Source organism: Eleutherodactylus coqui, chromosome 6, assembly GCF_035609145.1.
Source record: "Eleutherodactylus coqui strain aEleCoq1 chromosome 6, aEleCoq1.hap1, whole genome shotgun sequence".
NCBI classification, from domain to species: Eukaryota; Metazoa; Chordata; class Amphibia; order Anura; family Eleutherodactylidae; genus Eleutherodactylus; species Eleutherodactylus coqui.
Genome location: NC_089842.1, coordinates 148,314,214 through 148,339,173, shown reverse-complemented (window position 1 = coordinate 148,339,173; position 24,960 = coordinate 148,314,214). Strand labels below are relative to the sequence as shown.

At 42.1% G+C, this 24,960-nt stretch overlaps 1 protein-coding gene across 3 annotated transcripts; it reads left to right on the top strand.

The window, feature by feature from the left end:
- The first annotated feature begins 1,173 nt into the window (after positions 1 to 1,173).
- Positions 1,174 to 8,745, top strand: LOC136632774 (pro-adrenomedullin-like). 3 transcript variants are annotated; one of them, XM_066607925.1, is made up of 4 exons: positions 1,174 to 1,300; positions 4,246 to 4,339; positions 6,499 to 6,642; positions 6,999 to 8,745. In XM_066607925.1, exons 2-4 carry the CDS (start codon positions 4,251 to 4,253, stop codon positions 7,237 to 7,239), a joined length of 474 nt encoding a protein of 157 aa, XP_066464022.1. In that variant the 5' UTR covers positions 1,174 to 1,300; positions 4,246 to 4,250; the 3' UTR covers positions 7,240 to 8,745. The 3 variants fall into 3 exon arrangements, with proteins under 3 accessions (XP_066464022.1, XP_066464023.1, XP_066464021.1); XM_066607926.1 differs by having other exon boundaries at positions 1,192 to 1,300; positions 4,249 to 4,339; XM_066607924.1 differs by lacking the exon at positions 1,174 to 1,300 and adding an exon at positions 4,029 to 4,100 and having other exon boundaries at positions 4,249 to 4,339.
- Positions 8,746 to 24,960: the final 16,215 nt, after the last annotated feature.

Sequence of the window (24,960 nt, the reverse complement as noted above, 5' to 3'; positions counted from 1 at the left end):
TCCCTGCAGTCAGACCCCAAGTGATCAGACATTCATCCCATATCCATTGGAAAAGAGATAAATGTCATTAGTCTGAAAACCCCTATAAGTTAGTAACTGCACCCCCTAGCTGTCCTTGGGGTCCTTTTGTCTAATTGCCCAGCATCAACTTTCTATATTGATTCTATCATGATTCAGACTAAATTGTCAGAAAACATAAAAGTGATAACTATAACTAGAACGATCACATCTATTTCTACACTTCCCTCTATGTGGTATATGCAGCCTCTCAACTCTACCTACCGACAGCAGTGAGAACAGCCCTTTCAATACAGTGGCATGTGATTGGCTGCCACTTTATTAAACATCTAATAAAGCTGTTGTCACATGGGCATGAGAACATTTACGCATGCGTTTTTGCGCTGCATATTTGCGTGCGCAAGAACAAATTTTACTGTCCTTTTTGGGCGTGAAAATCGCGTGCATTTGCATTCAAAAAACACACAAGCATGCTCCTATTATTGAAATGCGCAATTAAGTTAATTAGTTCAATATGCGCTGGAAAATAAAGCATGCTTTGTATTTTTCTGCGCAAACAAAATGCATGCGCCAAAAATACACGCACGTGAACAAACCCATTAAAATCATTGGGTTCTATGCACTGCGTATTGTGCGCACAAAATTTGTGACGTACAATGCTGCGCAAATACGTTTATGTGACACAGCGCCACTCTGGAATATGAATGGAGTTTGTTATTGCAGCTTAGCCTCATTCACTTGAATGTTTCAAGAGAAAAAACAAATCTAGCGCATATTTTTAACCTTAGACACCCCTTTCATTTAGATGGTAAACTATACTGGCATTTAAAAGAGTTTATCCTCCATCTACTATGGAAGTACAAGCAAAAATAAGCATAAAAAGTTAGAGCTAAAGTTTTGTTTTTTTTTAAATACTTTTGTATAGATTATTATTACTGTTGCCATATAGAATACAAAGATGTCTAATTTTTCAGAAATGTAAGAAATACATCCTGCCTTAAGACAACACAGATCAGCTTGCCAGAAATTCTGTATATTTAATTAAGACTTGCTCAACAGTGTTGTTTTTTTTTTTTTTTTGCCTCCCTGTGTGACGTCATCGGCATCGTCATCCTGCACATGACCTCCCCTGTAGGTCAGGCAGCATATAAAGGAGTCACAGGCACAGCGGCAGTCAGGGGTACAAAGCCTTATTGAACAGCACTTATTTCTTGGACTGAACACTCTGCCAGGAAAGAAGCCAAAAAGAACTTCTGAGGACAGACGCAGGTTATAAATAAAGGTTAGTGGCGCTCATCCAAAATCCACTGAACGATTGTGTTTTATTTGAATTTAATTCTGAATTCTAAAATTCAAAAATTCTTCAATTTGACATAATGTATATTTAATGTAATGTTTATTAACTTAATCAACTTAGAATAGTCCAATTTCTATGAAATTGTACATTCATTTTCATTATTTTTTTTAATTGCTCTTTTTTTTTTTAAACTTACAATATCTATTTCCCTGGCAATAATTTGTCATTTAACTCTTTAGGGCTGTTTTGTTTTCTCATCATATTAACTCTATGACTTAACTATTTATGTGCGGTGACATGTAGAACACTAATAATACATAGTGATATGAAGATGAGATTTGTCAAATTCCATCTAGATTTCATGCATGTAGTCAGGATTAAAGTTTTCCACCGGATCCTTGTACCAGGGTTTATTAGTAATACACTCAGATGCATATTGTCAGTTTCCATTATTAAGTTACATGTGTCCAAGCAATAAAACACAGCGAGCAAGTCAGCGCTAATCTCCCTATGGCGGGCAGAGACTTGCAAATTCTGTTGGAATGGCTGGGGCTTTCTGATGCAATATAATATAAGGGTTGCAGTGTGCCTGCTTCAGCTTATCCCTAGGCAATATAATCCTCTGATCACACAATGGGGTTTCCAACCACTTTATGTAAATGCCAATGTAGCAGGCTCCCATAGACTTAACAGTATTCATTGATGATCCAACCGCCAATAACAGTTGTAAACTATAATCCTTATATCTAAGACACTAAATCAATCAGTCATTTGTCACAACTCATACCATACTGTAGCCCCGCATATTAAGCTTTGCTACATCTGTACCTGTTCATTTCAGCTGCATACATTATCATGAAGATCCCATGTTGCATAGAAAAATGCATCTTAAAAAGAAGGCATGGGTTTAAGCCTGGCACACAGAAAGCCCAATCTGCTTATGTACTATCGTTCAGTACATGGCTTATGTGGCAGATTTTTATTTTAGGCTTGCTATGCTTATAAATAGCCTTGGTATATCTATATTAACGCCATTAACTGCTAGGCAAGTGGTAATGCTCCACATTGGTTATACTTAGTAACAGATACATATGGTAATAAATAAATGCTGCCAGGATACTATCAATGAATACCTAGATGGAGTTCATTGTGACATATAGAAAACCAGTACAAGGTCTAATATTATATAGAATATGCACAGTAATTTCAAGGAAGCTGAGATATGGGGCGCTGTTTGCTAGGACTTCAGAGCTTCTTATGCTCCCTGTGCTCCCTGTGACACTACAGGAGAGCAGCTATTCCATTCTTTATATTTCAGCTCTCCAGGGTGAGGACCTACAAATACCCCAATCTCAGCTTACTAGACTCGAAGTATGACATTAAAGGAGATGGATATTGGAGTTGGCTGTTTTAAAACTTTGGATGTGAACTCTGAAGGGAAAGTAAAATATAAGCTTTTGGCTTGCTATGAAAGCCTTAGTAGTACCAAAGAGTTCATCGTGTGCTTTATAAAGAGCCATAGACCCTATGTTATGGAAGTTGTTAGGTCTCCAAGATTAGGGTACCTACCATGCTTTTTTCTGACATGCATCTAAGACACATTAGGAGAGAACCATTAAATATTCCAAATTCATTATAAATTATTTATACAGGGTATAGTCAAAAAGATTGATCCAGCTCTATATCTCTATAGTGGTGTCCTATATTAAAATAACAATAGCGTCTGGGGGCCCCCATGATTTTCAGTTTTGTGTTGTGGCCTCTGTAAGATAGAAAGTTAAACTTAATTGTAAGGTTGAAGTGCAGCATGTGAGAAGCAGAAATCCGCTTTTAGCAGCTCTTCAAGTCTCATGCGCCTGCTGCTGTGACTGAAGTAAGGAAAGCATACTCGAAGCGGCCTCCTGCTATGATAGGGCCAGATCATCCAGGAAGTCATCTATTGTCGTCTGCAGGAGATTTAGGCACCGATCTGCGTTTAGAGTCCCTGGAATGAACATAGGTCCAACGACGGTTCCAGGCATGTATCGTAGCAGGAGGCCACATCTCATACGCTTTCCTTACTTCAGTCATAGCAGTGGTCGCCTACAGGGACCACAACACAAAATTGAAATCCATGTTCCGGGACCCCCAGGCGCCTGTGCGCCATACCTACATGTAGCGCATCTATGCCTGCTTATTCAAGTACGCTACTGGTATTTCATTATAGGACACCAGAATTGAGCACATGATCAATGTTTTTGACTACACCGTGTAGAAGGCCAAAAATGGCATATATAGAATTCCCTTATATCAGTTCTTGTATTCAATAGGCCCACAATCTAATTTCCCTATTCAATTACTCTATGACCTTTAATTAAATAGTTGAATTAAATTGGATCTAAATTAATATAGCTGTTCAGAATTAGAAAAAAAGGGTTTACTTTTTTCTCAGAAATAGCACCACACTTGTCCAGTGGCTGTGCCTGGTATTGCAGCTCTGCAATACCAAATAGAATACACATTTTCTTGAGGGATATTTGGGATAATAACTTTCAGTGAAGCATGTAGGTGTAGGGGTTGCCGTTAGGCAGGGAGTGTTTCCATTCCATTAGTCATTACATTGGGCTGTGTATACTCCATAGTCTTGTCACTACCTGATGCTTCAGTTAAGAAGTAGACTGAAGCTAGGCTCTTCCATATGACGCAGTTCATTGTGTTACTGGCTGTACAATGGTTCTCAGCTAAAACAACTTCCTCTATTGGACGATGTCCCATGCATTTGCTATTTTTGATCTACTCTGTCCAGGTGCCAAAAAAGCACAAAACAATTACTTCTTGCATTAGAATTGTGAGATCCAAAACATAGTATAAATTTAGCCCAGTTCAAGGAAACTAGGCGAACACGGACATTACCAGGATTTCGTATTGACGGTTTTTTTTCCCCTTTCCAGCAGTCATGGCTCTCCGTGGATCTCTTGTTACTTGTTTTTTCCTTGTGATGACAATCAATGTCTGCAGCGCTCATTGGATGGGGAACAGGGACAGGTGAGTTTATTTCTTTTAAACATCTACTAAACTAAGTGACTAATAACCCTCATTTACTCTCACAATCAATGCCTATAGATAAGTACTATATACAAGATAATGAAACCTTGGTTGCCATGATTTTAATGTGTCAAGTCTAAAAGTGACCATACACCTTAGATAGCTGCTGGCCAACATCTATTTTCATGAGCCCCTCATATACATGCTTACTTGACTGAGCATGCATGTGTTCTCAAAGGCAAGAGGGGAATAAGCTGCAGTCAGGCACCTCTGGTGGTAGCTTATATACCATGGGAATAAAAGATTGAGCATGTTGAAATCTAAGATGCCCACTTCATACCATCTGCCATCGGGGAAGAGTCAGGACACCCCTATTCAGATAAGCTGGTCGGCCAGCCCTACCGAAACTGGTGGGTTCAGCTGACATCCATGTTATGTATATGGACACCTTAAAGGTTGCCAGAGACATAGGATAACTGTCAAATTTTCCCCCTGATATTGGCCTTGAGCATTTGGTCAACAGCTTTCTAAAGTGTATGAGCAAATGTAAGTCTATGGTCACCTTAACCCCTTGAGTGGCACGCCCGGAAATTTTCCGGGCCGAGCTCCACTGCTCATAGTGACATAGCCCGGAAGATTTCCGGGCTATGTATCACTATGGGAGCTGCAGAGCACAATGCCACAAGCTGTGACAGTGTGCTCTGCCTGCACAGACCCACAGAGAACAAGGCAGGGGCTTTAAAAAACCAGCAGATATTGCCGACATGTCGGCAATGTCCTGCTTTGTTTACAGGTTGCCATAGAGACCATCGGCTTGTCAGAAGCAAGCCGATGGTCTCTGTGGCAGGGAGAGCTTGGTGCTTGGCTGTGAGAGGACAGCTAGGTACCAGCTCTTACAGCAGAGATCAGAGAAAACCTGCGATCTCTGCTGTGTTAACCCTTTACATGCTGCAGTCTATGTGACTGCAGCATGTAAAGGGCTGTCACCATCAGACCCCCGGAATGTGATCAGGGGTCCTGATGGGTCCCTGTGGAAGTCCCCTAAAGGGACAAAAAAAAAAAAAAAAAAAGGTAAAAAAATTATACAAAAAATTATAAAAACACTTGTCTCCCTTTACTTTGTAAAAAATCAAAAATACAATCACACATGTGGTATCCATGCATCGTAATGACCCAGAGAAGGAAGTAAATACATTATTTAACCCCTTAATGACATGGCCCCTTTTTTTCTTTTTTCCCCATTTCTTTTTTTCCTCCCCCCTGTTTAAAAAAATCACAACTTGTCCCGCAAAAAACAAGCCCTCATATGGCCATGTCAATGGAAAAACGAAAAAGTTATGGCTCTTGAGACGCAACTGCAAAACTAGTTGAAATTCAATGATTAGACCATTTTAAAAAACCTGCCCTGGTGGGCACGACAGGGTGGTAGGAAACCCGCCACTCAAGGGGTTAAGCCAATATCTTGTAATATTTTTTTCACCCACGATAGGATAAATGAATAAAGGGTCCACCAAAAACTTGAATTCAATATGGTCCTTTGTTTCCTTTAAAACATTGTCAGTTCATCCATGGTCCGGTGATCATTGATCACCTTGTACACTGAAAAAACACGTGTCAGAACTCTATACTGGCAATTAGACTGTCATGAATAGTAGGGAGAAGCAGTACAGAACCCTAAAAACGTTTTTAGAGGGTCAAACAATTCAGTGCAACTTTGAGAAACACTTAATGCTTAGTGGAGATTGACTGTAGAAGCTTAATAATATTGACCATGTTCTATAATATCTTCTGACCACTCTAGATACCTACTTGCTTTCACACATGGTGAATGGCACTGTCTTTTTGATGCATGGCTAGTAACATTTAGGCAAAACTGCAAGTTCTACTGCAAATTGCCAGGGTTTTGGGATATGTTCTAGGACACACGTTATCTACAAGTGAGACATGTTCTTTCAACTTCCTTCACCAATAGAAGCCATGCAGCTAAAAACTGCATCGCAACAGCAATTCGTGATAAAATGTTTACAATTCTGCTTGGCAATAGTTGGCCACATTGCCATTCAACACATATGAAAACGCCCTTATGAGATCTCAGCGATGTTGTAACTTCTACTAGTTGTGAGTACTATAGTGACTAATGACCTTCCTGTTTCTTGTAGACGTATGCCACCACCTGTGGAATCATTCCTGGAAAAGCTAAAAGCTCTTTCAAACCAGAGATTAAAACGAGATGTTGGAGACAATTCTGTAACTACTGAGGAAGTCACAAAAGACGATGCACAGACTGATCAGAACGCCTTAAGGTAAAGGAATCTGCATGTCTCATTGGGAAATAGACTGCTGGAGAGCAGTAGGAATAAGTTCTAGAAATATGTTTTAAAGGGGTATGTGAGATTAGTAAAAAAAAAAAAAAGGATCTATTTTCCCAGAAAGAGCATCCCTCTTGTTCTTAGGCTACATCTGGTATTGTAGTATAGACCTATTCACAATGAATGGGTCTGAGGTGCAACACCAAACACACCCTATGGACAAGAGTGGAAATCTTTGTTCTCATGCAATCTCATGCAACCTCTTCTTGGTTGTTTTTTACAGTCTGTAGAATCACAATAGAGTCCATCATGTAAGCCATGACTCATAATATATATGATTTGTTTTCTAGTTCCTTGCTGCACCTGAGAGAGAAACGTTATGCCGCTTCCACCAGTGCTCGAGGCTGTCATTTGGGGACCTGCCAGATTCAGAATTTAGCCAACCTACTTTACCGACTTGGGAACAACAACAACAAAGAAGGGTTAGCCAGAGACACTAAAGACCCCTTAGGATACGGGAGAAGACGTCGTCGTTCCTTGTTTTGGGAAAAGGAACGGACTGGCTTATCTAAAACATTACTTGCTACATAGATAAATCTGCACCTTTCATATTCACTCCACAAGTAAAAGAAGAAACTATACTGGTAATTAACATTACATAGAGACACATTTGTGACCTTTAGGTTATCCTGTGGAGTAAATCCAAAAGCCAAGCTCAGAGATGTATGCTCCTGGGTGGTCAGGCTGCAGGCAACCTGTCACAGAACCTGAAGATTACTCAAGCATGTAGTGATACACTTGCTTCTCAATAGCAGGAGCCAAGATTTGTGCACTGATCCAAGTGTTAGTAAAACTGTCCATCCCCTCTTCCCATATAGAAAACTGAAACTACTATACCAGGAGTATGCTTTCCAATAATAATAATGTAATTTGCTTTACAGCTACTGTGTAACTCAGTGTGCCAAGAATAATATTATAAAGTTGTATTTAGAGTGACGTCAATGTCATGCTTTGTAATTCTTGTGAATGACACAATGACTGAGTGCTCTCAGCGTGCCTACAGGATGCAGGTGGGGAAATAAGGGAATTGTTTTGCTCCTGTGTACTTCTTAGATTTGCCGGAGAAGGAGGGAGATGTTTACGCAAAGACGAGCGGTCAATTCCAAACAAAGTATTTCCTCTCTTTCTACCTCTAAGAAGAAGGTCACAAGTGACGAGTATTTTTTCCTTTGCACTAGATATTAGAAGAAAACGGGTATTGGCACGAACCATAACCAGGTCCTTCAGGGTCTTGCAGGCAGAAGATGTTTTAAAGTTCCAGCTGAATGTTTTTCAATACAAATGCAGTAAATCTGAATGACGTTTCACCAGAAAAGTGGAAATTCAATTAAGAAAGAAGCCTTGATTTTTCATGAAACGTGATACTATTTCCATAATAAATTTAGAGGCGCCATTGTCATTAAAGAGGTTGTCCAGAATTATAGGAAAGGATCTACTTTTTTTTCCTAGTCTAATTCTTATCCATAGTCTATGATTGGTATTGCAGTCAAGTCTATTCACTTGAGTTGAGCTGAATTGCAATAGCAGCCTATGGACAAGACAGATCCTTTTCTCAATCTTGTACTATCTTTTTAAGATTATTGCTGAGTTGATAGAAAGGGGTCCACTTCTCTACTAACTAGAGATGAAAGCCATATACAGTAATATTAAGTGATCAAGGGGACCTAGAGTGTCGGTATGGTGTGACCAACCCATAAATCCTCAGAACTTAAGATGTATCTCTTGCATTAGAAAATTCCTTCAAGGCAGCATTCATCCGATGTATCCATGAGGACAAGGAGATGTAGTTATTTTAGCACTGTGTCGAAAATATCACTGTATTATATGAGATTTTCTGGTCAGGAATATATTGTAAACATATTGGAGATGTAAATAGATCTATCCACACTCTACAGATATTTATAGTTTTTACATTTTATTTGTAAGTATTATATATTAATATTTTTAAGTTATAAATGGTTGGGAATTGATACTTTTATAAACCTAATTATTATTATTATGTGTTGACACTGTGCAAATGGAATAAAAATATGTTCACCGATTAAAAGGATGTTTATCCAATCCAAAGCCTCATGTGATATATACACAAATGTTATATGGGACATGCAATATATGAATTATGGGTGTTTGGTATAAACCCATTGCTTACATAGTGGCAGCAGCTATTTCCTGGAGTATTATTCCTCCCCTTATAATAGTCAACATTTTAAACTGAGATGATTTAAAGAGATTGTCCAAAATGAGAATAACATGGCTGGTTTATTAAAACAGCACCTCACTTGTTCTACAGATTGTGTGTGGTATTGCAGCTCAGTTCTATGAACAACAATGCAACTGAGCGGCAATAGAAAACACAACCTATGGACAGGTGCGATGTTGGTTGCAAAATAAAAAAAAGACATGTTTCTCTAATCTTGAACAAACTCTTTAACCCTTTCCAATCCAATTTGTATCCTGGTTTTCCTAGGGGGCTTACTCTTTTTAAGCTGTTATACAACGGCGCTATATGCTGGCTTAAGCCAATAGTGCATGAAATGACACATTGGGTAGGCTCCGACAGCAGAGAGGCTGGCAATATACAGTAAGAGAACCCTGACTGATGTCTTCCACCATCGGAGCTGTCCAACCTTAAATCATAATGTCTTCAGAGGTCAGACAGTGGATTGGAAAAGGTTGATAGTGGCAAATGCCAATTGTAGGCACGCACGGGGCATAGGAACTTACTAAAGAGGATTGCACAGAGCATTGCACACACGGATGTGAAATGTGAGGACGCTGAACGCGTATCGACCGCCAGGTCTTTCTCAACAGTGGATTTTTATGACCTGTGGGTCGCGACAACTTGCAAGTTGCACTGTTAATGCACTCATTTCAGTAACAGTGTGAGGATGCAAGGCTACACAGTGAGTTTTGGTGACATGACCACAGTTGTGGCCAACAGTGCCATGTAGCTCTAGCTCAACATGTCCGCTACCAGCGTAAAAAAAACAACAGCAAAAAACAGATCCATCAAAAACAGCATATAGATGACACACAGTTGTATCCCTTTTTGTAGTATAAAGATATATTAACCCCTTCCTGATGTGGCACATGTCAGGTGTCTGTATATAGTGGGCTTAGGAGCCGAGTCCAGTACATACACACTGAGTGTCAGTGTGTTTGCTGTCATCTTTGACAGCAAACCTCAGCTAGCAACAGCTGCAACCAGCATTCATGCCAATCATGGCTGTTTAACCTTTAAATGCCATTGTCCATTCTGACAGCAGCATTTAAATGCTCCGATCAGCATTCAGGGCTCCCAAATGGGCCCCCACAGGAGTGATCCTCACTCAGCAAATGGAGGCGGGATGTGTCAGAGATCGCTTCAGCTGTCCACCTCCATTGACAGTAAACAGGTTGTCAATCATAGATGACTAACTCCGCCGAAAATCGCATGAACGAAGAGTAGCTGCGGTAAAGTCGCGGCTATTATTTGTAATTTTATCATCCATTCAATGGCTAGCTGCGGTGAAATAACGCTGCAGCTCCCGAAATCCCTCGGTCGCCAGAACAAATATTAAATTACTTAAAATGCCTCACTAGAGGCACCTGTCATTGTTTAACAGCGCAATCCACTGCTAAACTCCCCCCTCCCTCTCTTTTTCAGATGGCTCCCATAGATTCTTATAGGAGTCTATGGAGGCTCCTGCGTTGTGCCATCAAAAAACAGGCCTTGTCCTATCTTTTTGACACACCTAGAAATTTCATAGTTAAAAAAACGCGCTTAGGTCCTATCTTTTGCAGTCTGATTTTTTTAGGTGCGTCAAAAAATTGATTGTCTGAAGGGACCCATAAAAAACCATTGGATGTAATGGGCGCAATTTTTTGAAACGCCTACTTAGCATCAAAACAATGCTCGCGTGTAAGAGCCCTAAGCCTGCAGAAACTGAACACTGAAAAATTTTTGTTTGCTGTTTAGTCGCTTCCAGGATTTACACTGAATGCTTGATGTTCAGATTCCTGTGATCCAGCAAGAATCCATACAATTATCTTTCAGTGTAAAAGGACCTCTAGGCCTTCTTCACACGAAGATGGCCTGATCTGATAGGGCTCCCAGCTGATGGTGTACTTTTGAGTGCTGACACCTAACTGGAAGGGAGAGGAGAGGCCCTTCAAGTTTTCCGACCTCATGTGGAGGAAGAGGAAGGGTCCTGTTGGGTGGGAAGGACTACCCCTCTAACGTCACCTGGAGCCCTTCAGGGTCAAGTCTAGAGTAAAGTTGTTCCTGGCAGGTATGATGTCACTGGATGGGGTGGGGCTTCATGACCACCAGCAACTCCATTCTAGTCAGCTTGGTAGTGAAGAGTCTAGAGTGCAGATGCTAAAGGAAGGACCTGCTAGGTACATGTCCATTCCAGACGCCACTGGGAACAAAACCTTCAGAGATCCAGGGCCTTGATTATGAGATTTGAGCTGTGTGTAGGATGGTAATAGCAGATTATAATAGGGGTAGTTTGGGTGGCTATGGAACCCCTGGAGCTGTGCGCCCGGGATGATCGCCCCAAATACACATATGATAACCTACGATTGTAGGTAGACATATATATGTATGTGGATCTCCTCGTTAAAGTCTATGGGAGGTACCAAAATGACAGAGTATGCCCTGTGGATATGGTATATATTAAGCTAAGTGTCTATCATTAAGTGATCATACTGAGCCTCTGTAATAACTTTATTAATCCTCACATGTTCATTATTAGTCTAGGACCCCAAGTCTATCTCATGAATATTAATTTGAAGGAGACTCTAGATCACTCAACAAACCTTTACAAGAAGGGGTTGTTCAATGAGCAAATGGTCTTTTCCACTTTAGACACCACTTAACAGTAAGTACAGTAGTAAGGGCGAAATGGTCCTGAGAGGAAAATTGATACAGATAAATATTGAAATTATATACATTTTAATATTTCACAAAATCAAAATTATTTTACAGAGGAAACTCAATGGATCAACAGGTAATATTGAAAGACAATCTATCATTATGAAGTAAGAAACATAGAAAGAACTACATTGTCTATTTCACCTGCTCCAACTGATTGCAATAGGGCAAGATGCAAAGGATAACATCACAGAGTGATATATTAGATGGCCTGCATACAAAGTGCCGCATTTGATGTCCAGAGCACTTTGAGGGCCACAAGCTGTATTAGTCCAGAAAGAAATTACAGAGGGCAAATAAGCGCTCATTAATGTTATAACTGTGCAGGCTGTTAGGAGAGGACCTACAGGGTCACAACCAGTTATGGTTGAGTAATTCTGTCACGTTCACCTTAAATGCAAGACGCACCACGGCCAGGATGAACATAAGGTTATGTTCACACAAGGAGAGAGAACGTGCGGACACACACACACACACACCAGATAACAACAACTGTACTGAAATGCTACGACAGATAAACAGGACATGAGTGCAAACAATAACAACAGACAAACACTAAAACACTTACCAATAATACAAATAAGCATAAGCAGATGGAACAGCTAATAAAAATAAAGTATTAGTTAGTAATTTGTCCAAAGTACATAAGCTCACGAGCCCACGACAAGGGTTCTCATCTCATGAGTTCCTACTCTAACAAGACAACTTAACCCCAGGAATCCTGCCTACAAGCGGGGCAATCATCCCAACAGGGATGGCCCCACACTGGAACCTAGAGGCCTGCCTCACCATAGGAGGAATAACATATACGCTGAACAGGACACCATTCACACGCAGAAACAGACAAGGGAAATACAATCTGAATAGATAACTATTGACACCAACAGACAGGGAATCCCACCCATATCCTCATGCAAGCAACACCAAAGTGGACTATTCATAAATCCAAACACCCAAGTTCTATGAGGAAAACAGCAAAAGGGTTAAATGACCAGCACCAGGTCATAGACAGAGGGGCTAGTATTTATATGTAGCTGACTGGTGGTGATTGGCTAGTAGGAGAACTCCACGCCATCAGCCAGCTAAATCAACCACACCTGCAGCAATGTGTTCCTTGAAACCTACAGAACCACAGGTACCAGGAGCACAAAACGTGACAATTAATGGCTTAAAATGCAGGTTTATGCATTTCAAGCCTTAAGGGCGTTTAATCATAGCATAGTTTCTCATAAAAACAGTATTATATATACACATAGAATATAATTGATGCGTTTACCCTAAGTTATCCTTAAATAGGCTTGGGACCAAAGTCTCAGTGTTTGCACTTGTTTTTCTTGCAGTTCTTCCTTATGAACCTCCAGACCGTCCACACCCAGCAGTTTGCCGAGACCTTATAGTCTTCCCTGTCCCCCATCCCTCTCCTCTCACGTCCCAACCTCACTGCTGTACATTACTCCACCACCCTCAGACGCACCCTGGATGAAGCGGCACACCCTGTGACCTGAGACATTCACCGCAGACCACAACAACCTTGGCTCACGCCCCAAACGCGCTTCATCCGTCTGTGGTGCAAATCCTAACAACGCGCAGACTTCACCCACTTCAAATATATGCTCAAACCCTAAAACCTTGCCCTACACAGTGCCAAACAGATTTATTTCACCTTCCTAGTCTCCTCACTAGCCCACAACCCCAATGACTCGTTGATACCTTCCACTCGCTCCTCAGCCCCAAAGAACAGGCCCCATGATGGATCTCAATGCTGGAGAGCTAGCTGCCCACTTCAAGGAAAAAATTGAAAACATCCGTTTCCTTCGCTGGCTCTATCTCCTCTCCACGCTCCCTGGCTGTTGGGGTCCCCCAGGGCTCGGTCTTTGGCTCCCTCCTCTTCTCTATACAGTCATACAGTCCCAATTGGACAAACCATCCGCAGATTTGGCCTCCAATACCATCTCTGGGTTGATGACACCCAGCTATACACCTCCTGCCGTGACATCTCAGCACCTTTCTTCCAAAACATCACCGACTGTCTGTCTGCTGTCTCTAACACTATGTCCTCCCTTTTTCTCAAATTTAACCTATCAAAAACTGACCTTCTTGTCTTTCCGTCCTCAACCAGTGGACCTCCCCCCAACATCTCCATATCAGTATCTGGCAACATCATAACCCCCAGACAGCATGCCCGCTGCCTTGGGGTGACATTGGATTCGGACATCTCCTTTACCCCCCATATCGAATATCTGGCCCGAACATGCCACCTGCACCCCAAAAATATTGCTAAAATCCATCTGTTCCTCACCATGGACATGGTGAAGACACTCGTTATTGCCTTCATTCATTCCCGATTCGACTACTGCAACTCCCTGCTCATTGGCCTTCCCCGCACTAGACTCTCCCCTCTCCAATCTATACTAAATGCAGCAGCCAGGCTCATCTTCCTATCCAGCCGCTTCTCAGACGCCTCTGGCTGCCCATACACTACAAAACTCAATTCAAACTCCTCACCCTCACCCACAATACTCTCCATGGCACTGCGCCACCGTACATCGCTTCCCTCCTGTCCATACATCAGTCTGCGAGCTCCACTCTGCCAACACACTCAGTGTAAACACCCCTCTAATACAAACCTCACACGCTCGCCTCCAGGACTTCTCTAGAGCAGCACTGATCCTCTGGTATGCTCTACCCCAAAACCTCCGGATAATTCCGGACGCTTGGAACTTCAGACACGCCTTAAAGACGCACCTCTTCAAAGAAACACGCCAAACCTCCTGATCTAGTCCCCCACTCCCCACAATATGGCTATTGCCCCTCCCTATGGCTTTCCACTTTTGCCTATTATATACACTTCCTGTCCCATACCTCCTGTACTACCGCCACCACGTTTGTGTCCTAAAAACTGGATATCACATGTTATCGTTGCATTGCTGTGTTCCCCCTTGCTCCACCGCCTGTCCCTGTACCTTCTGTATCACCCCCCCCCTCCTTTGTGTCCAAACAAATCAATAACACATGTAACTCTTGTAATTTCTGTAAATTTCTGCATTGTTTGTGCTCCCTATGTTCCTCGAAAGCGCTGCCGAATAAGTTGGCGCTATTCAAATAAAGATTATTATTATTAATTCACCATCACCAATCAGCATGATTGTCTGCTGTGTTTACTGCCCCATACACTGATGTCCATCAATGTATGGTGTAGTAATTGGGGACCACTAAGAAATACAATATAGTAGAAATAGCGGGTTCTACTGTCATTTTTCTAGTGCAGATTAAAAAATTAAAGCAATAATCTGATTGGTTGACATAGACACGTTCACAAATTTTCTAGCACTCATGATTGAGCTTCTTTTCATGTTGGTGTTTCATCATAGAGCAACAGAACAAGATAATGCCCATATAGCACTGGTAGACCTATGACTAATCATACTAGCGTACCTGAAAGAATGTTTAACTCCTGTAAAATTCTAAACATGTTGAATATTGTTTTCTATCTGATGCATGTCACATAATGTCAGAGGCAGACAACAATACCTCTAACATTGTATAACCAAAATTCAATGGCGTCTGGGTCTGCCATGGCTTGTCATAGTGATAATACACAGATATTGCACTGCAGTAGAGAACTAATGCAGTGTATTATCTGAGTAAGGGCTCATTCACGCGGGCGTGTTTTCCCTGCGTATTACGCACATGTATTTCCCATGCGTAGCACTCGGTGAATGGAGGTAATAAAAGTCAATGGACTTTCATTCTTATATTTACACTGGCGTGTGGGCACTGCATGTCAATACGCAGGAGAAATAAATTGCAACATGCCCTATTTCTGTATATATTATATGCAGCCCTTGAATGAGCTGCATATTAAACGCTATCCATTCGCATGCATTGCGAGGGCGGAGTGTTTCGATGCACATCCACACTCTGAAAAGAGCAGGGAATTTGAAAAATAAAATCACATTGCGCATGTCCATGATGTCAGACTCCCAGGCATGCGCAGTGCCAATCACATCCCGTACTCAGTCTCTGCTGGAAGAGCGTATGGGATGTAATGCCTACAACGCTGCGGGAAACGTGTAGCCCTGTAAGCATATCCCCAGGTGAACAAAGCTTAATCTTGAGATCGCTACCATGACATAAAAAAATGAAAATAGTAAAAAAAATACACATACAAAACACTTTTTTGTATACTTTTTGCTTCTTTAGAAAATATTTTTTAAAAATGTTTCATATCGTAACATCCATAACAACCCGTACAATAAATTGAACATGTTTTTTATCCTGCATGGCGAACACTTTAAAAACAAAGGCAAAAAAAAAACTGAGCCAAAACACTTCTTCTTTGATCATTGTGCCTAACAAGAAACGCAAAATGTTTTCCAAAGAGCCATATGTACCCCAAAATGGTATCAATATAAACTACATTTTGCCACTTAAAAAACAAGTTATATATAAAAGTGACAATCAGCCACCACTGTTGTAAGCGATAAGCATTCAGTGTAAAGGTACAAAGAAAGGCTTAAAAAACCTTTAAGCGGCAAGTCTTTTTGTGTAAATGTTCTACACGAGCGCTGATGACCTTAGCAGTGACGTCAGCGCTTGTGCTGTCGTTTAACCCTTTCCAATCCAATTTGTATCCTGGTTTTCCTAGGGGTCTTACTCTTTCTCTGACGTTATATAACAGCGCTATATGTTGGCTAAAGCCAGTACTGCATGAGGTGACACATTGGATAGGCTCCGACAGCAGAGAGGCCGGCAATATACAGTAAGAGAACCCCGACGGACGTCTTCCAACATCGGAGCTGTACAGCCTTAAATCGTAATATCTTCACAGGTCAGACAGTGTATTGGAAAGGGTTAAATGACTGTCGACCCTTGTAAAAGGGCCATAAGCCCTCTTAGACAATTAGAGGCTTAGAGACTGATGATCTGAGTTGTTCAAAGGAAGAACACATTGTCTACGTAAAATGATATGATTCCTCCTTGTTTTTCTGACTGATCTGAAAGGCGTGTAAGTGGCGGCGTACTTAAGCTTCTTAAACAGCATTTGACAGTGGTTTTTAACGTTCCCCTATCACTGGGATGGGTGATGAGGTGCGTTAAAGAACGCTAAAACACAGGAAAATAGAACAGACAGCGCTCGAAAATCACGGCATTAGATTTCTAAATGGAGCCTCCAATACAGATGTGAGCCTTAGTAGAGGACAGGTGGAAGGATTGCTTAGCGAATGATTGAGCGTTGGCCCTGATTGGCTGAGCCAGCGGCTCTCGTGATCCAATCAAAGCCCTTGCTTCCTGGAGGAGGGTTATTCAAAACCCTGTTACCAGGAAGAGAATGCAGTTAGCGCAGAGGACACAACAGCCTGCCGCATTGCCGGAGACCAGCCCGAAGGACCGGGATGCCGCCGGCTAGGTAAGTATTGGGTTTTCTTTTTATCTGGTGTAGCTAGGCTTATTTTCGGAGGATGGTTTATATTTAAAGCCACCCCTTCCCTCTGAAAATTAGGGTAGGGCTTCTTATTGGGGTAAGTCTGACTATTGGGCAAGCACGGTATACAGTCAAACCTCTTCTTTTGTTGTCTTCTTCTTTCGCCGGTTTTCCAGTTTTGTCAAATTTTCCAGGCAGAATTTTGCCTCTACTTTCGCCGTCTGCTTCTAGTTTCGCTGCCGACTCAGGTGACCTTGCTGCTGATGTGACCCAAGATGCTCCAATCACAGCTATTCATGGATTGCTCCAATCACAGTCATTCATGGATGAATGGCTGTGATTGGAGCATCCTGTGCGGGCTGTGATTGGCTGTGTGGGCTGTCATGCAGCCGATTCAGCTAATCTGAGCAATCTCTTGCTGGAGGCGGGGAATTCAAATTCACAACACTAGCAAGATACTTTGCCAGCTTGACAAGTGCCCGGCAGCCTGCACGGAGGTCTGGAGAGCAGCCCCGAGGACACCGACAGCACCTGCAAGGTGAGTATTGATTTTTTTCTCAGGTAGTGTAGATAGAGTGTTTAGCGCTGCCAAAACTCTTGCTGCTTTTTTGGCAGTGCTGAAATTGCTGCCCATTCATTTCAATGGGCGACGCAGGGTCGAAAACAGGCAAAGATAAAACACACATAGCTGTCATAGCTGTGAAATGAATGGGGGCATTGTGCAGTATTTAGCGCTGAAAAAAGCAGCGCTAAACTCTGTACAAAAATGTGGTTTGGTGTGTTTTTTGGAATGTCTAGAAACAAATTAATTGGATTTACGTTAATTCCTATGCAAATAATTACCTCTAGTTTCATTGGTTTCAAGTTTAGCTTTTGGACAGATTACCAACAAAACTAGAGGTTTGGCTGTATAACATTACTAAAATATATACAAAAAAGTTGATTATTTCTACATGTTTTTAAATTATTAATAACCTGAAAATTAATAAAAACAAGTTATTGTAAACATCCAGTTCATTATTGCGCAAAAAAATTCAACCACAATATATGGGCGACTGTGAGACTCCACATCCACAGAAGCGTAACAAATAAATCACATCCACAGTTGAAGCTTAACCATCTGAAAAGGTTTGGTTCCTAGAAACCCGGATGATAACATGTTAATTTTTGCCTGGCCGCGCATAAAATGAATGAGCAAGTAGGTAATACTTTTACAAAGATAATAATCTTTCAAACTGACGATAGATTGAGAGATTTAGCGATGTATTTGCATAAAGTGTTAATGGCTTTAATGGCCATTAGCACTTTGTCATCTTCATTTGCATGTAAACGGTCCTCCAGGAGTTGTATTCAGAGCCCAGCCTGTGTTTAAACACACGCCTGCTGTGTAAACAGCTGCTGACACATTCCATTGTTCTCCTCCTGACTAGTATAAACATGCCGCAGGCAGAACATCCTGCAGTCTTTTGAAAGGTGAACAAAATACATTCAAATGGAAGGCATTTGCTGAGTCTTTCACTAGCTGAACGATGAATTTTATGCAAAGTAAAATGCACTTGAAAGATGGATTTTACTTCACATAAAATCCATCGTTTAACTAAAAAGTGTACAATGCCCATGTTTACATGTAACGATTATTGCTCATTTTTGGCAGTTTGGACGAATTTTGAGCGATAATGGTTGCGTGTAAAAGGACCTTTAACCATGCTAATACATGGGATCCTGAGCAGGAAATACATACAGTACATCAAATGTACATACTTCACTGTAAATGTTCAGCTCTACTTTCTCAGAACGCTGTTCAGCAGACTTCAATTGGTCCACCTATTTTCAACCAACATCTGAAAATGTGGAGCTGAAGAAGCCATACTTTATACGTTTAGTTACAATTTGTGTCATCTGGAGATTTTATGCATGGTGACTAGAGATGAGCGAACCTACTCGGCCACGCCCCTTTTTCACCCGAGCACCACGATTTTCGAGTACTTCCGTACTCGGGTGAAAAGATTCGGGGGGGCGTCGTGGGTGAGTGGGGGGTTGCAGTGGGGAGTAGGGGGGGGGGAGGAAGAGAGAGAGGGCTCCCCCCTGTTCCCCGCTGCTACCCCCCACTCCGCCACGCCTCCCCCCACCCCCCGGCGCCTCCCGAATCTTTTCACCCGAGTACGGAAGTACTCGAAAATCGCGGTGCTCGATCGAGTAATTACTCGAAACGAGTATATTCGCTCATCTCTAATGGTGACATATACCCGAACCTTACTAGCGTCTAAGCAAGGTAAACCTAGGAGGGGGCTGTCCAGCTTTTTAAAAGCATCCTGATATGATACCCATTACACGATAGAACCAGTTATGCTTTATTGGCCTGTATTGTGTCACTTTCTGTCTGGATCATTATAATGAAAGTAAGCGATCTTGATTCCAGTCCCAGTGCAGTACACCACATAGTGGACATTCCTGGTTTTGCAGCTCAGTCATTCACTTGAATGGAACTGAGCTGCAGAAAGCCACAGTGACTAATGAAGTGAAGCTGATGCTTACTGCTTTGCAGAGACTCTGTGCAAGTGCAATAAAGGCCATCTTCACACATGGCGAAAATGCATAATTTTTGCTGCTGGAATTGTTGCGTAAATTCCGCAGCATTTACAGTACAAGCCATGTGGAGAAGATTTTTAAAAAATCTGCTTCACACAGTGCCCCAATTTTCTACAACAAATCTGTAGAATTCTTGAAGAATTCTGCAGATTCTAAATCTTGTGTATTTCTGCAGATGATTTCTGCTGTGGAATTCAACCCTTAAAATATAAGGGTTAAATCCCGCAGCTGACCCACTATAAAAAACGCTGCCATATTTGCACCATTTAGATGCAGATTTCACCACCGCGGTTTTCCAGTGTAATCGCTGCAGGTTTTCCACTGCAGAATATGAGCAGCGATTGGCTCATGCCCACAGCCATATGTGTAAAACGTTGCGGGTCTCCCTACACATTCGGCAGCCATACGCTCTACCATCAGAGATCTGGCATAGACCACGTATGGCTGTGTATGGCACTGCACATGCCCGCGAATCATATGCGCAGCGGGGATGAACATGGAAACACTGCCCATATGTAATGTATTGCGTATGGGCAGAGTATCATATGCAGCCCCTACAAGTGTACAGGGCTCACCTTGTGTATGAATGCAGGAAAATAGAGCATGCGGCGATTTATTTCTCTTGCGTATCAATACGCAGTGTTCACACACTGGTGTACATGGATCAAGAAAAGTCCATTGACTTTCAATGACTCCATTCACTGCGTATTGCATGTGCGTGCAATGCAGGTGTGATACACGGTGAAAACACAGTCGTGGGCATAAGGGTATATTGTCACAGGGCGAAAATGCTGCAGATTTTCTTATTGAAAAGCTGCAGCATTTACAGTACAAGCAGTGTGGATTTTAAATCCACGGCATGTCAATTTATACTGTGCGTTTTCAGTAAAGATTTCACCCCATTAAAAGGACGGGTGAGATCTGCACCAAAATCTGTGATAAAATCTGCAACAAATGGTCTGGATTTGGCACAAATTTTCTGCATTTCCGGCAAATTGGGAACATACCCTAAAAGTGACAGGACTCTGGGCAATCCTTAAATAAGGTTCAAGGAATTCCGGCCTGGTTAGGAAATACTATTCTAGTGATATGTGATAATACCAGCATAAAGACCACTAGAGGTCACTAGCGCACACCAGATGTTGTAGGGTTGATTTCATGCCTAAGAAATTGTTTCTTCATTTACAGAGCAACAGATCAACTCATTTTGACACGGTTTTGCCGTAAACATGGTAAAAAAAAAAAAGAAGTGACTTGACTGCATGGTCTGAATAAACCCTCAGGGTCTATTCACACCATGTTTGTACTACATGGCGTGAATATCAGGACTGAACATATACTTAGTGGGCATTCCAAGACTATACCTATGACGTATGCCATCAGGTCACCATATAGTATTATATGTTGCCAATTAACTACATAGTAACATAGTATGTTAGGCTGAAAAAAGACAAATGTCCATCCAATTCTGCCTATTATCCTCTCAGTGTTGATCCAGAGGAAGGTAAAAAACACACAATGAGGTAGAAGCTAATTTTCTTTATTTAAGACAAAAAAATTTCTTCCTGCCTCTAAATCTGGCAAATGGAATAATCCCTGGATACACAACCCTTCTTAAGTAATTAGTGATTATAACATACAATATTATAACACTCAAGAAAGGTGTCCAGGCACCTCCTAATCTCTTTTATCAAATTTGCTATCACCACATCCTCAGTACATCACAGAAGGGGAAATATAGAAACCTAAAAACAATCACAGAAAACAGACATATACTTACTGACTGAGGAGTGCATATAGATGCATCCTCTCAACATGCAGGTAGCTGATTACCAAATGAGGGAGCTAATTGCACCTGTGAGGGACACCGATGAGATACACCAAGCAGCTACCCCCCTCTATATCAAGATGCAGTGTGAGTGGCTGTCTCATCGGTGTCTCTCAATGGTGCAATTAGCTCCCTCATTTGGTAGTCTGCTACCTGCATGGTGAGAGGATGCATCTATATACACTCGTCGGTCAGTAAGTATATGGCCGTTTTCTATGATTGTCACTACATCCTCAAGGCTTATTCCGACATGCGTATATTGGCTGGGTTTTCACGCCCGGACGATATACGCTGTTCCCCTCTGCAGGGGGAGGAGGCAGGCCAGCAGTGCACTGAGCTCCTGCCTCCTCTCCGCCCCTCGCCAACCTGCTTTAGTGCGCATGCGCCGGGTCTCACCGCTAGTGTTCCTACATAATGTATAGCAGCAAGATCCAGTGCTTGCTCCCTGACGTAGCGCACATTACCCTGTAGGAAGGAGAATACCGGCAATGTACGCTTCGTCACAGGAAGAAAAGGATCCGGTCGGCTGGAGGTGACGTGACCCGGAGGACTGGAGGAGCCAGGGGAAGATCGGGGAGATGAAGATCTGGTAAGGAGACTGCCAGGGAAGGAATAGCTTAGTATAGAATTTTTATGATAGAACCCCTTTAAGAAAAATTCAATATTAGGCAGGCAGGGAGCCTACAGAAAACAAACAAAAAAATCGGTAAATGGTCTACGGAGCAAAAAAGTTTGGATACCTCTGTTCTAGATGTAGATAATTCCCCCTTGTTACAGTCACAGTCCTAGGCATAAATAGATGATGGGTGAGATCTCTGTATTCTCCCCTGATATATTTATACATAGTTATTCCGTCGCCCCTCAGCTGTCATTTTTTATAAACTAAAGATTCCCAATTTTGATAACCTCTCTGGGTATTGCAGTTTATTACTTTAGTTGCCCGCCTTTGTACCCACTCAAACTCTGATATGTCCTTCTTGAATACTGGTGCCTAAAACTATGCACAATTCTTTCTGTGTGCTCTGCCCATGTACCCCCAGACCTCTTTTGATGCACTCCATGATCCTATTGGCCTTGGCAGCAGCTGCCTGACACTGATTACTCCAGTTAAGTTTACAGTTAACTAAAATCCCTAAGTCCTTTTCCATGTCAGTGTTAGGCCTCTTTCACACGAGTGTTATTCTAATGAAGCAGTACATGGCGGTCTCAATAGCAACCCCCTTATAGGCCTCCACCATTTTCCATTTTAAAATCATTCAATTATTAATGTTTAGCATGGATTTTGGCATGGATTGTAGTGTACAATCTGGGACAAAATCCACCTGAGACCATACGGTCAAGGTCTTTTACTAGGACTACACAAATACACCAATGTATAAGCGTGAATAATAAAATATAACCATTAATAAATAATCAACATTTAACAGTCCATAAATCTCGTAAGCCATATGAATAGGACTTTGTCCAGTCAGCACAAGTTGGGTGACTACCCTCTTAGGGCTTCTACCAACTTGCGTTTTTTTAACGTGAATGTCAATGGGACTTTCTAATGATAAAAACGCAACGCAAGTTTGTGCTTTGCGATTTCCACATCCATAAGTCCTCATTACATTCCCATGGGACTTGATATTCTGTTTTCTAAAGTAAGTCCCATCTACACAATGATAAATATGCGGGTCTTGACTCATGTGAATCAGTGTCAGGTGCCTTTTCTATGCATTGCAATTTCTTTTGAAACACAGACATTTCCTGTAGGTTATAATCCACTCCAGATGGTCAATGATTAGATGATGTACAGATTATGGTTCCTTCTAGAAGTGTTTTCTGCATGGAGACTATAGTATGCATGAGTTATTTCTGTATTCTGGAAATACCTTTCATGCCATTGTAGCATTCTCCAGCACTGACGTAACTATAGGGGATGCAGGGGATGCGGTTGCACCCGGGCCCAGGAGCCTTAGGGGGCTCATAAGGCCTCTCTTCTCCATATAGGGAGCCCAGTACTATGAATAAAGCATTATAGTTGGGGGCCCGGGAGCTTTAAGTTACGCCTCTGTTCTCCAGTGTTAATTTGTTACCTCTACTGTCAACAGCATGAAGGCCATGTGTACGAGGCCTTAGGGCTCATGCACATAGCAAAGCCTCGTGCACATTCCCTTTACAGTCACACGCTGATTTTGTACATCTCTGTATTACAGATTTAGGCCTCATGTCCACGGGGAAAAGAAGATTTTAAATCTGCAGCGGATCACCCGTACGCAGATCCGCACCCCATAGGGATGCATTGACCACCTGCGGGTAGATAAATACCCGCGGATGGTCAATAAAAGTGAATTTAAAAAATCCTGGAGCATGAAAAAAATGGACATGCTCTATTTAGGCGCGGGTCTCCCGCGGGGACAGCTCCCGCAGGCTTCTATTGAGGCCTATGGAAGCCGTCCGGATCCGCAGGAGACCCGCGCCTGAATTAAACTCACCTGCTCCGGGCGATGCAGATCTTCCTTCCTTCGCGGCAGGATCTTCTTTCTTCGGCCCGGTGGATGTGCCTGGCGCATGCGAACGGCACGCAGCCGACATGCCGAGCACATCCGCCGGGCCGAAGAAAGAAGATCCGGCCGTGAAGGAAGGAAGACACGCACGGCCCGCAACAGCTGAGTTTATTCTGATTTAATGCCTCATGTCCGCGGGGCAGGAGGGACCCGCTACGGATTCTCCATGGAGCATATGAGCATATGCGCAAAATATGCTTGCCTCAGTGCAATGTATTTGTGTTATGAACGAGGTTGATGAGGTTCATTTGCGCGCATGTCTGCGCATAGTACTGTACTTTTTGCACACGCAGGACCAGTTCACACGTGCGCGCGACACACCCCTTCCGTGGTTTAAAAGACTATTTCGTCCAATGATGTCCAGAAGTGTTCTTTTTTCATGGAATTGCACATTTGCACACATATTGAATATGTATTTGAGCACCTCCTATAAACTTCTAAGGGGGCTTTGCTGCGCAATATGCAGAAAGATAAAGCAGGACCTATTTTTTCCTACGTGCGCAAAAAACATTCATGAGAACGAACCCACTGACATTAATCGGTTCTATTCTCTGTGCATTGAGTGCTTATATATAACGCACGCAAAAACATGAGCATATACGGTCGTCTGAAGGAGCCCTGATGAGCACATCATGTGCCACCATACCAGCAATGCCTTTAGGAAAATTACTATTTTAAAGGCCGTGTATGTGATGTACCCTGTACTTGTGACAAACTGTCCTTTTTGTTCCCCTTATGACATTTCTGCTGCTTGTGAACAGCAAGTCTCAGAAGTTCACACTGGGATAGATAAAACTTACTTAGAGGGGTTGTCTAGTTACAAAATATTGATAGTTTGTCCTCAGGTTATGCCATTAATAGTAGATCAGTGCAGATTGGTCATGCTCATACACTAAGCTGATTTCTGCACAAAGGATGTAGCTCTGTTCCCATTGCAGTGGCC